General features: G+C 46.3%; 1 protein-coding gene across 2 annotated transcripts; it reads right to left on the bottom strand.

Moving 5' to 3' along the window:
• Positions 1–516: 516 nt before the first annotated feature.
• Positions 517–13138, bottom strand: enc1 (ectodermal-neural cortex 1). 2 transcript variants are annotated; one of them, XM_086097193.1, is made up of 3 exons: positions 12856–13138; positions 7267–9075; positions 517–3083 (listed from the first exon to the last, which is right to left on the bottom strand). In XM_086097193.1, the coding sequence occupies exon 2, from the start codon at positions 9067–9069 to the stop codon at positions 7294–7296; it is 1776 nt and encodes a 591-aa protein (XP_085953319.1). In that variant the 5' UTR covers positions 9070–9075; positions 12856–13138; the 3' UTR covers positions 517–3083; positions 7267–7293. The 2 variants fall into 2 exon arrangements, with proteins under 2 accessions (XP_085953319.1, XP_085953318.1); XM_086097192.1 differs by having other exon boundaries at positions 7256–9075; positions 12856–12996.
• Between the last annotated feature and the right edge of the window lie 171 nt (positions 13139–13309).

Raw genomic sequence — 13309 nt, 5'->3', positions numbered from 1 at the left:
TCATTTTAGTGGCTCGTTGCAACATCTCCACACTGAGATTGTTTATTTCTTTAGCGCCAAAACCCTCAAAGGACCACCCCCCCCCTCCCCCCCTCCCGCGACCTTTTATGGGTTCATGAGGGTCAGGATCCAGTCAAACTGGTGTTTCTCAAACCGGTGTCAGGTTTAGGAATGTAAACAAGCGAGCAAGCGACGATTGGACGATTTTTTTGCGACGTAGCGATAACGATTTAAAAAAAAATGATGAGAAGTGTGAGAAAGGAGGGAAGTGAGAAAGGGGGAGGAGGAGGAAGCGGGGGGGGGGTGCTTTTTAAGATTTCATGTTCTCCTCCAGCCCCCACAGTTTGCAGATAATGGTTGTCAAGGTGACTCGCCAGAGAAAGGGAAAGTATGCGGCGCTTCTCGCGCGCGAAGAGAAGCCAGCAACAGATTTTGCCGTTTTATACCGCCTTCAAAAAAAAAAAAAAAAATCCTTAAATTAAGTTTTCACCCGATAATGCAATGACACACACACAATTTCTGTGCAACCAAGAGGGAAAAAAACTCTCAATGTTTATTCAGCCATGGATTTCACATTGTGAAAAAAAAAGAAAAAGGAAATGTACAAAATAATGCCATAGAAATTGCATGAGTTATGACATCCAAGACAACAAAACAAGGCTCGGTGAGCAACGTGGCCTCATTCTCACATTTTTTGGTCTTCAGGAACATCCGCGTATATAAATATTCATCGGGATAAAAGCAAAAATCGTATCATAGCGGGCAAACGCCATCGTCGGGCTTCAATCTAACAGAAAAACGTCAACGATGATCTTGGAAGCCGACTAAAACAACGTGAGAGCACTCGGAAATTGACTGGAGAGGGAACAGGAAGGTGTTTTTACCGTCAGGCGGGGCAGTTTTGTATTTACAAGTAATTGTCGCCGTTGCTAGGGGCGTTGCCAAAAAATCGATTCTCATAAGAATCACAATTCTCATTTAGTACGATTCAGAATCGATTTTAAATGTCCCCAAATTGATTTTATTTACATTATTTTATGCCGTCTTGCCCTTGTTTGTGTGCGCCTTTATTGGGAGCGCTGTTCATGTTGTACACGATTTGGCCACTTAGGGGCAGTGTGGTTCCGCACGTTCTGTTACACTAAGTTGTAGCCACATTAGAGAGTAGAAGGAAAAAGCCACGATCAAGTTATGCTAATAAAAGTTTTTTTTTTTTGCAGCGTAGGAAGCGCTAATGCCGGTGAGTAATGTTAAGATGCTTCTCTGTAAACATCCCTGAAGCGTTTTGTATGAATAGCCGTTCTTTTGAGTGGTAAAAGTGCCGCGAGTAGCGCGCTAGTTAGCATTAGCGAGTCAGACCGGAGTAAATTGTGACGATAAATTGAAGCAGAAATCGTCGCCAATCGAATCATTTTGAATCAAAAATCGCAATTGAATCGAATCATTTTGAATCAAAAATCGCAATTGAATCGAATCATTTTGAATCAAAAATCGCAATTGAATCGAATCGCGAGACAAAGATTCCCAGCCCGAGTGTCGTGAATTGTCCCGTTACATGTTGAACAACATCAAAGTTTCCCGTCTTGCCTTTCATACGATCTCCTGAAGCTCGTGGAAAACTAACGTAAGGATGTTGAGCTTTCTGAACAAAAGTGTCAAGTTTGTTTCAAAATGGGTTTGGAGGGCTTTTACCACTGCAGTTAACCAGGAAGCCCCCCGCCCCCAACCCCCCCCTTTGCGCACCCCCGCCTATTCGTCCCTCCGACAGCTGCGAGAACGGCCGCATTCTTGGCCGTGAGTCAGCACTGGTCATCACGTGACGCCACGGCTAATTGTGGCACTTTTTTCGGGGAGTTCGCGGGGGAGGGGGGGGGGTGCGCGGGGGGGGGGGGTGCGCGGGGGCGGCTGATTTAAGGCAGTTTTCGCAAAGCTGAGTTGGAATTCTTTTTGTTTGTTTCTTCTTGTCCTTTTTGCACCCCTTCCTCACATGGTGTAGCATGAGCCGGGTTTATGTGCACACTTTCCCATTCAAATCATTCCAAATGAGGACCATTCAAATGTTTACATTTATGTGACACGAGCTCATCTGTCATTTACATGCGCCGCACGCAAAAGACGTGCGGAATGGACCGGCTGTTCCAGAATCTCCCGAAATTTCGGCTACTGTGAGCTGCTTTCCCAGTCTACATAATATAGCTGCATCCTGGCTAACATTATTACGAGGTCCCGACCGATTAATCGACCATCCAATTTAATCGGTCGATATTGACCCCCCCCCCACCCCCCACCCCTCCCACATACATTACAACATAAGACAAACATCTGCCAACTTTTGCCAATTGTTTTCTCTGTTGTTCAGATGAGATTGATTTTTTTTTTTAAATCAGCCCCAAAAATTATTTTCTCTGTTAAGATAGTAACATTCAAAAAAATTTTATTGCCAAAAAGTTTTTTAAAAATTGCCAAATTTTCCCTCTTTTTAAGATTTTTTTTTTTAAATCAACAAAAAATTGGCTTATTTTTGCTATTTTCTCTCTCAATTGTTATAATGTTAAAATATGTTTTAAAAATCAGCAAAAATTGGACAGATTTTTGCTCATTTTGTCATAACATTCACATAAAAAAAAATCAACCAAAAATATTTTCTTCAATGAAAAGGGGCAAGTTGAACACATCATAAAACTCACTGTGTCAAGTCATCACCCGCAGTGTGAAAAAGCAGCATCATCGGCAGAAAGCGGCATCCCCAAAACAAGGCGGCAATCATCCCCCCCCCCCCCCCTCACCCCCGGCCCTCAGCTCTCCATGCATCATCATAAGCGGGGTTGGGGGGTCAAAGGAAGGAGCTTATTAGCGGATGAAGAGCTTTGTGTGCATTCAGTCCAAACACATGCTGGACACTGCAGCCTCTGCTGTCGTCCAGACAGAAAAAAAACAAAAAAAACATCAAAATGCAGTGGAAATGTGCCCCCCCCCTCTGTTTTTTGGTTTGTTTTTGGTTGAGCGTCCGTCTCAGAGGTCTTCTCTTGGAGCGCCTCGTCACAGTCGGGAGTTCAGTAGATGATGGAAAAAAAAAAAAACATCTGGAAGAGAACAGAAAGAGGATTTTTAAAAATATGTCAAAAAACACAAGCAGAAATCAAGGATGAGATCCTGTCAAGGGCGGGGCTTAAAAAAAAATTGAATGGAATCTATTTTCCTTTTCATAACCCGATATCAATTCAATGTCTTTTTCCCCCATAAATTAGCCGACATGTTGTGTTGTGTTTTTTTTTTTTTGTATCTTGGTGTTTTCTTGAAATGATACGAATATGTGCAATATGAATTCACAATAAACTTTTAACAAGCTTCAACTGGCTTGGTCAAGCCAACGAGTAGCTCCATTAAAAATCTAAATGATATCACTGGCGAAGGGTTCGGGGTGGGGGGGGCTTTTTTTTTTTTTTTTTTGCAATCTCCCCCCCCCCCCCCCCCCCCCGCCTTTTTGCAACTTGCCTTTACCCGGCGAGCAAGCTGTCAGCCTGAACCGTGGCGCGCACAAAAAGGCCAGCTGAGGTTTAAATAAGTGGCAGGATTAAAGCCCTCGGAGACTGTTTTGAGCCAGGGAGTAATCCCGCGCCATTAGCCGCTTCCCAGGCTTGATCCGACGAGGACGTACGCGACGGATGCTCGCCCACGCCTGCTTGTCAAGAGCTGGCAGCCACGTGTGGGGGCGACGGGTTCGCGCCGATGCCGCCGCCGCATGACCGCCCCCCACGCTGGGCCCCGGGGCGAGCGTCGGCTACCGGTAGCGCCTCCTACGTCGAGGGCGCTCATCATCGTGGCGCTTGAGAAGAACGAACGGTCAGGGCAGCGCACTTCGCTTTCTAGCTATACTTTCATTTAGCGATGTACGAAACCGCTTTTTGTTTTCGTACACATGCAAGTATGAGATTCGAGATTCAAATTTCAATTTCACGTACACAATAAATACCCTTCTGTATTATGTGTCAAACTTCTGCCAAGAAGGATTTGCTCTTAATTACTTTAGCCTCCGTGAGTACCTGGTACCTTTAAAAAGGGCCGATACCTGGTAACGTTTACTTGCCTATCCCTACTTTAATCAGGGTTTTTCCTGTGTGCAAAATTCAGAGGCGGCCACCTCTACTTTATTTGCTCACCATCTGCAGCCTCAGTGACTGATAATACATGAATGAATTAACATGAGAATAGCCATAATATTATTGTTGAAACATGGAATTATTATATGTTGCCTGTAAAAAAAAAAATGAAAGCGAGTTAATTTCAGGATTAGGGATGTTCGATACCATTTTTTTTCCCGACCGATACGCAACTCTGAGTAGTCACCGCTACAATTTGTGTCAGGAAAAACCCAATTAAGTATTTATTTTTCAGACAAGAAAATAATTTTTGTAGTCGATTCTGATAATTGGCAGGATAAAATTTTGATAACCGATTAATTGGTAGGATAATTAAAACAAATATTTAATGATTAAAATAGTATTTTTGGGTTCCTTCGCATTTACACTAAGATATAAATTACAGGCAGAACATTTGACAGTTTTACAATATGTTTTCTTTTAGTCTTTGTTTAACTTAACTTCAAAAGTCAGCACAAAAAAAAAAGGAAATGTTTTGATTTTTGGGGGGGGTGGGGTGGGGGGGTTCATATTTGAACATTTCTGACTTTGTCTTATGTTGTAATGTGCTAATAATAGAAAAAGCAGGCAAAAAAATAAAACCCACCACCCCCGATTTTAAATGAGCTAATATCGGCGAAATTATTCGGTCAGACCTTACATTTTACTTTTACTTCCTGTATTTGAAAACAGATCTATACTTTCTATTCCTTAATTTATAATAAAAAAAATGGCTCGGTACTTTTTACATATAAACTCCACCTCGAAAGGTCTAAACTAGCATTTGAACCACACATGCTAACTGCTAACGCCTACTATGCTAACAAAACGGGTCATATGTTAAAAAAAAGATAGATAAGATTACGATGGAAGGAGGGTTCAAAACTGTTATGATATACTGTGTCATGTTTAACTTCTTGGTTTAGTGTGTGGATTACACGCCGCGCGTCCTGACTCATGATGGTATGCTAACATGTGGCACTGTTTATGTAGCTACCGCCATTCCGCCCAAGTGGCAGACTGAAACTTAAAGTAACGTGGCGTTTGGGGCAAACACTATAGATAGAACAAAAGAGTGATTAAGTGCTTGTTTTTCACTGGTGAAAGCAGCACTTCATTACAGAGCCACTGAATTTTACACTTGTGAATGAGTATCGTGCGTTGCCAAACGCAAAAGATGAAAGAGACACTTGGTCCACACTTGTGCAGGAACTTATGGAACAAATTCAAAGTAAGTTAAGGTACCCCGCAGAAGCCCCCCGCTCCCTTTGACGTGAAAACGGCCCCCAAAAATGTGAACCTTATGAAACCGTTGTACCCCAGCAAGTCCAGCGGTTAGCCATGATGAATGCTTCCCAACGGGGCGGCCTCCTCCTCGCCCGCCACCGGGAGCGTGACCTCATCAAAGGGAGGCGACAGAGAGTGGATTAGCCCAGTCCAGGCATTGCGGACCGCTAGCGTGTGCCCCCCCCCCCCCACCCCCCTTTCTAATTGGCCAACCGGCTAGGAGTAACCTCCCCCACAGGAGCAATAAAAGTATCCTATTCTACTTCAATTACCCTCTCTGTCCTCTGGCACGTCCCTGCAGTCACTTAACTAACGCATGCAAACGCCTTGGTCAGCCCCCACCTCCCGGGACCTCCCGGGACCTCCCGCCACTCGGCTGCCTTAAGAGCTGACATTCCTCAGTATGTCCAAAAGAAGCTGGACAAAAGAGTCCAAGAAGAGCCGGCCTGAATTCGAAGATCTTGAGGATCGAGACTTGCAATATTCCCACATTGCTAAACTCTAATTCCCACACAAAGAATTCTAGTAATGCGCGGTCGTACCAACATTGGCGACCGCATTGTATCCCACCGCACATCTTTTGGGTTTTCTGACTCTGCCTTCCGGTACGCAAGGGGACGGAAGCACAATTAGAAGGAATGAAGATAGCGATTGAGTTCTGAAGGGCTTGGGTTCTACACACAAAACATTTGAAATACACAAAAATAAAATAAACAACCCCTACAACTCGCACAAAATGCTTCAAACCTGTAATAATTGACACCCACAAATTTTTTTGTCAATTGGTAAAAGTGCGGAGGGTTCATTTAAAAAAATATATATATATATATTCCAATGGACTCAACTGAGTGACATTTATCAGAATCAGGCCCTAGAAACTAGTTCTGTCTGAGACTTTGGACAGAAGAGCTTCAGGACACAACGCAGGGAAACTAAATCCCTAAATCCCAAAACTAAGCCCAAATGTAAATGTTCTGTCCTTAATCTCAAGTGTCCATGACAGACCAATAGTAAAAGTTCTGGTCTGAATTTGAAGGCACTGCCCAGAAAAAAAAACTGATCAAGTTTTGAATCTTAGATTGGCTCGTTTGGCAAGCGGAATGATTTCTGTATTTCCTAATTTTGGAATTAAGAGTATGAGCTAGTGTTGTAGTCAAGACCACACCAACCGAGACCAAGACATTATCGAGGCTAGAGAGTATTGAGATCGAGACAAGACCAAGACTTTTGCAGCTTGAGACAAGACCAAGACTTTTGAAGGTCGAGACCGAGAGCAGACCAAAACTTTTGGGAGTCAAAACTGAGACAAGACCAAAACTTTTGAAGGTCAAGACCGAGACAAGACCAAAACTTTTGAAGGTCAAGACCGAGACAAGACCAAAACTTTTGGAGGTCAAGACCGATGCGAGACCAGGACTGTATATATATCAAAGAAAAATCACACCAAAAAAAAAACCCAACAAAATGACAAGTATCTTTAAAAAATATATATAATTATGTTAGCCGCAAAAAAATATTCTGTTATGTAGTTTCTGAAGTAGGACAATGAAACCGGTTTGTGGCACGCCAGTAGGCACTGGAAGGCACTGCTGCACCTGCATTCTGTGTTTTTAATTGCCCAGCGCAGTACTTGGCCTGCTCTCAACCATTCTTGATCAAAATTCCAGAGTCCGCCCTGACAGAGACAAGACCGAGTAAAAAATGCCTTTGATTCTGAGACGAGACCAAGATTCTTAAAAAGTGGTCTTGAGGCCAGGACCGATCTCAAGAACCACAAGACTACTATGAGCACTGTGGAATTTGTAAAAGAGGGCAACACAACTTTCTACCTTGGACGCACCTTCAGGAATGACGGCAGTGGCGGTCTTCAGGCGGGCATATGCTTCCAGGTGCTGACAAAGGCAGTGGGGATGAGGGAATACGGCACCGTGGTGATGCTGTTCCACGCGTCCAGCGTGGGGTCATAGCAGTCCAAGGTTTTGCAGCGCTGCGTGCCAAAGTAGCCCCCCACCACATACAGTTTGTTCCCCGACGCCACCGCCTGGCAGCTCATGCGCTTGGCCGTCACGTCGCCCACTTTAGTCCACTGGTAGGTCTCGCTGCTGAACTTGTAGGCCGAGCACGCTGAGAACTCGGTGTCGCCGCCCATGACAAAGATCTGGTTGCCCAGGACGGCGGCGGCGGTGTAGCGCCACGGCTGCGGGCAGGACGCCGGCACTGTCCATCGGTTTTCCTGGGGGTCGTAGCACTGCACTTTGGGCAGCTTGTCGTGGGTGACGCTGGTCCCCCCGAAGGCGAAGAGCTTGAGTTTGACGCTGACCACCGCCGCGTTGCTCACACCCTCCCTCAGGGGCGCCACCATGGTCCACTTGTTGGCCGCCGGGTCGAACTGCTCCACTTGTTTGAGCGATACGGACGGCGAGGCGGGGAGGCAGCCCGTCGCCGCCGTGTGACCGCCGACCACGTACAGGCAGTGTTTGAGTTCTGCCGAGCCATGGCCGAACCTGGCGATGAGCATGGGTGCCGCTTTGGACCATTCCTCGTGGACCGTGTCGTAGACCCACACGTCTTTGGAGACGCCGTTCTCTGAGCCCCGCCCCCCCGTGATGTACACCTTACAACCGATGGCGCAGGCGCTGAATTCCTTCCTTGGGCTGGGAATGTCCGCTTTGGGAATGATCTCCTTGGCCTTCTGGTCCACCAGGTACAACTTGTCGCACATGAAGGTCTGGCCTCCGAGGAGGAAGAGGGCGTGGCTGGTCTTCCGGGGTCGGGCGCATTGGCTGTTGACGACGCCGTCGTTCTGCAGGATCCTCAGCTTACACCGGATGGCCTCGTCGACCAGCTCTTTGCTCCCAGCTTGGGCGTTGATCAGCTCCTCGGTGGAGACGTTCTCCATCAGAAAGATGGCGGGCAGGAGGGCCAGGCGGACCGTGCCGAGGAGTTCAGGGAGGTCGCAGTGGCGCCTCCCCAGGTCGCAGTTGATCCAGTTCAGCGCGGCCTCATACACCAGCCGCTCGTCCTCCGTCTCGAGCTCTTCGTGGGACAAAAGCTGCACCACCATGTCTTTGGGCAGCTGGAGGAAGTCGTCAGTCTTGCAAATGGCGGGGAAGTTGCTGAGGCACATGCTCCGGGAGAGCTCCGACAGCTTGGTGCACTGGTGGGCGTCGGAGAGTAGGAGCATGCCCAGGCAGTTGGACGGGTGAAGGTTCCTCTCCAGGAACTCGGCGCAGGCGTCGCGGATGTCTTGGAACTCCAGCATGTCGCCGGCCTCCAGCAGCGACTCTGCGTTCTCCTCATTGATGACCACCCGCGACGTGTACGCGTAGTCCAACAGCAACTCCAGCACCTCCGGGTGGACCGAGTCGTGGAAGTCCACCTCGCTGGCCTGGCTCTCGCGCAGCCCGCCGCTGAACATGGCCTCGAAGTAGCGGCTGCATGCGGCGAGGACGGCGCGGTGGCACGGGAAGGAGCGGCTGCCGGCGTGGAGAAGCACGTCGGTGAACAGGCGCTGCTGCCGCAAGGCGTTGAGGTGCATGAGGACGCTGTCGGCGTACGAGGACTTGTGGAACAGGTAGATGTTCATGGAGCCGGTGCTGGCCCGGGACTTGCGGTTCTCATGGACGCACACGGACATTTTCATTGAATCCTGGAAATAAAAGCAAGGGACGACAAAAAAATCAGATAGAGATGATACAAACAAATTCCGTTCCAGAAGGCAATTCGTCTGCCTCAAAATCCTAAAGGTCACAGTCGTTGCGTGAACGTTTCTCAGGAAAACTGCGAGGATGGCGTCGTCTCCCGGGAATTCCAGGCACCAAAACAATTTGAGGTGACGACGGGGTCGACACGCATGAAAGAGATGCTCGGGATTCCAGCTATGACAAGTCAGTCAACGATTAGGGTTGACGTGTCGCATGAGTGGTTTTCTCACTTACTGGCATTCCAGGTATGCCGTGCAGTAAAAGTTCACACAGTAACGTGTTAGCTTGTTAGCTTTGGAGGGGGAGGGGGGGGGGGTGCTAATAAGCGCTTTTAATGGCAACAAGCATGTGGAGACAGGATGCAATGGATTGAATATGGTAATCGGCTGTTATTTGCGGCAGGTCGAGAACGAGCGCTGCAGCAAAGAGCGAAACATGACACCCTTGTAAATGTTTAAAAGTTTAATAATTCAAACTCTTAATGTAGAACAGACTATAATATCAACAGATATCCTGTCAGGACAGTCATTGATACATCATTGATTTTTTGAATTTGAATTAAATTTTCCCCGATGAGGGACATTTAGTCAAATGAAAAAAAAATACATGAACAAATCGGCAATAATAATTTGAGGTAAAACGTTGTATTCCCGCACACAATACACCAGCTGACTTTCAAGTTCCAGATGAAGATGTCACGGTGAGAATCCGCGCTTGGGAGGAAATATCAAACAAAGCGCAAAACCTTCAGCCTGACAGGACCGGTCGCATTCCAGTGGCGACGACGCGTCACCTGGCGGCTTCTGGCTCGCCTCAGACGACAATCACGCGCAGACTGCACCGATTATTAACCAAATTATTCATTTAGAAAATCGTCAAGTCAGAGTAAGAAAGCGACAGAACACAGAACTCTTAACTTGGTTTGCATTTTCTGTTGCGCTTGTCCTTAACTCGGCTTGCAGATGAGCTTGAGCCTCAGAAAACCCGGACTGGTCGCAGGGCCAAACAAACACTCGTACTTCAAATTCGCACTGTATTTCGGGTCAATGAACCTGAACATACTTTGGCCAGAGTCAACAATCGGTCTCAAGAACCACCCGTCCACAAGCGCTGTCCGTCTTAAGAGCTGAAGGATTCCCTGAACCGAGCACATGAAATGCGGTTTTTGCGTTGCATTTACACTGTTGCTCAGATCTGGATCAGATCTGGATTCAGTGCTTTTGGTGGATGTAAGTAACATTTAAAGGGGAAGTTGAATGAAAATGACATCAGAGTGCCCAAGGGCTCAGGTCATGATTGGTCACTACCCAATCGCGGCTCACCTGGTTTCTGGACTTGGTCATGTGACATTCGCAAACTGAGCCCTGAGCAACTGTGATGTCATTTTCAGTCGACAGCAAGTGGCAAAAAAAAACCGGGTGGATTTTGCTGCTTAATTAATTCATATTTCACAAGTGCTTGTGACCGAGTTCAAACAACCGCCATTACTCTTTATTGATGGCAATAATTTCCTGCTTTTTCAAAGAGAACCCCCCCCCCCAAAAAAAAAAAAACAATCTGTAACTAACTCTTGTTCCCACACTCTTTGCTAACCGATCTTTTTCTTTTCTTTTTTTTTTGGTTCTTTTGTTTCTTTGTGGTTTGATGTTCAAAGTCACGAGTGGGACGGCTATTCTGTAAATAATTACTTAAATCGTGGTTTGTTTTCTCATCGTCAGACATGACTAATGGAGCCGTGAGCTCATCCTAACAATCATCAAACATCCGCTTCGCCACCACGACTTCTCTGAGTGTATGGCGGAATACATATGAGTAACGAGCTTTTTTATTTATTTATTTTTATTATTTTTTTTTTTATGTTTGGCATCCTTCTCGAATAATAAGACACAAATGCCAACAAACAACACAGGGAGAGCCCCAGTGAAAAAAAAAGCCTCTGGCCTCCATCTGAGGCCAGGCTGGATGTAAAAACTTGAAATCATTGCCAGGTGTCCACAATCACGGACTCGGGAAGAGGGATGGGAATGTGAAGGGGATGGGGGGGGGGGCGGGGGAAGTTTCTTCACGAGTAAACATGGGGATCAGATGGGCCACTTGGAGGAGACAAAAAGGAAAAAGCGAGGCGGCGGCGGCGGCGGCCGCTGATCAGCATCAAAACTCCTCTGGATCTAATTTAGCGTCTCGGGCCAGCTGTCGTTGTACACGCGTCAGCCGGAAAACCTCATTGACTCGCCGGCGACACCCGTTGTCGCCATTTTGTGTCTTGGAAAACCATCAACACCACCTCACGTTCTCTCCCAGGACGGAACCGATACCAAAGGCGATGATTGTGTCCTCGTCGTAGAAAAGCAGTTCATATATCGAGACATTCAAATTACTTATAACTTGGGTTATATATCGAAACGATGATCTGATCACTTCATCGTTGTGAAATTTGGGACTATTGAGATGAACACAAAGCGATTGTTCTCTTGCATGACTGGCAACAGGTGGAGACGATTAAGGTTCATTGTTTCATTTTCGATTGTACCTTCTGCGGTCTAACGCAAGCGTAATTAATGGCTTCTGCGCACAGGGAGGAATTGTCGAACCGTTTGCGATACCAAAACAAATCCTGTTACAATAAGGATCCAACACAGCGCAGGCAGACCTCCACCAAGGCTGAATAAACATGTCAAAGACTGATCTTAATGGGTTGAAAAGAGACCTGAATGTGTTGCGTTCACATTGGCCCTAAACGCTCAACCTGGATCACATCTGGATTCAATTTAGTTACGTTGATCAAAACACACGTGTATAATCTTTTGGCTCAAAATCTCATAGAGGGATACATTTTGCCGCAGTTCAAAAGTATACTTTTAAAATTTTGACCATGACAGACAGCACGGTGATCAAGTGGTTCGCACATCTGTATCGCAGTTGTAAAATTCAAAAGTGTTGAGTTTGAATGCATTCCCTTGTGCTTGCGTATCTTTTTTTTCAGGGTACGCCCGCAATCCCAAAAAAAATGCACGTTGGCGTCATTGAAGACTCTAAATTGTCCATTGGTGTGAATGCGAGTGTAACTGCGTGTGCGTAATGCGATTGTTTGGGTGGTGACCAGTCCAGAGGTGTACCCCGCCTCTCGCCCAAAGTCAGCTGGGTTAGACTCCAACTCAACCTGCGGCTCAGACCACAACCACAATATGACAATGGATGGATGCAATATGGATCATTTTTGAATAACCCAAAATATGAGTTGAATGATTTTTTAGCGAAAGACGTTGCGCATAAAATGCTTCCATTTTCATCCTTGTTACAATTTCAACACCTCATTATTTAGTCACTGATATTTTTTTGGAGGAAACGCAACCTTTTTGCGCCGCTCTCAAGTATCTTACAAATTATATCCATTCAAACGTTAGAAATGTGCATAAAGTATAAATAACAACATATGATAATCATCTTCATAAATTGAAGGGAATGATGCTTGGGTCTATACTGTGTTATTATCTCTTACTTACTGCATTGCCCATCAAAATTTGGTCAGAATATTAACATCTTCTGCGTGTTATTACATGACTAAATATTTAATAATTCCTTCTCATGGCTGCTCTTTGTTCCTGTTGCATTCTATACTACATATTATATAGTGCATCGTGTGCATATTGCTGCTTGCGCGCTATCTGGTGGTAATAATGCTATATGGAGTTAGCAACATGTTTATTGTTTTTCTGATCCTTTACCTCTTTGGGGGAAAGCAGGAGTTCAACCTCGCCCGTGGAAACCCTCGGACATACCCGCGGTGAGAGAGCCACGATGCGGCCGCGGCTTCTTGCCTCACTCGGCTTCTTCTTCTCCACCGAGCTCAAATCCCGGACCAGTCCTCCGCGACGTGACTTGTCAGTTCCGGACTTTGAGAAGAACAGGATCTTTGGAGGTGATGATGACGAGATGGTGGCGTGCGGCGGCGGCTTGGAGATTCTTCTCTTGTTGTCCAGCTGGGAACTGACTGACTGCGCTCCGCTGCTCGCTGGTGCTTCGCCTCAGTGCTCTGGTCTGATTGGGCGGGGTTGTGGTGAGGGGGCGGGGCTTTGTTACCCCGTGGAGCCAATCGGGTGGGAATGGGAGGGAGAGAGGGGAGAAGTGTTGGCATGCAAAAACAAAAAAACAAAAAAACAAAAACGTGCGGTAATTTAA

Source organism: Leptonotus elevatus, chromosome 15, assembly GCF_054856555.1.
Source record: "Leptonotus elevatus isolate MCC_2025b chromosome 15, RoL_Lele_1.0, whole genome shotgun sequence".
NCBI classification, from domain to species: domain Eukaryota; kingdom Metazoa; phylum Chordata; class Actinopteri; order Syngnathiformes; family Syngnathidae; genus Leptonotus; species Leptonotus elevatus.
Note: the sequence above shows the minus strand (reverse complement) of the source record. Positions and strands in the feature narration are given on the sequence as shown.

Excerpts from the sequence above, each read along its gene's own strand:
- enc1 (XM_086097193.1), bottom strand. The coding sequence starts at position 9,069 with ATGAAAATGTCCGTGTGCGTCCATGAGAACCGCAAGTCCCGGGCCAGC.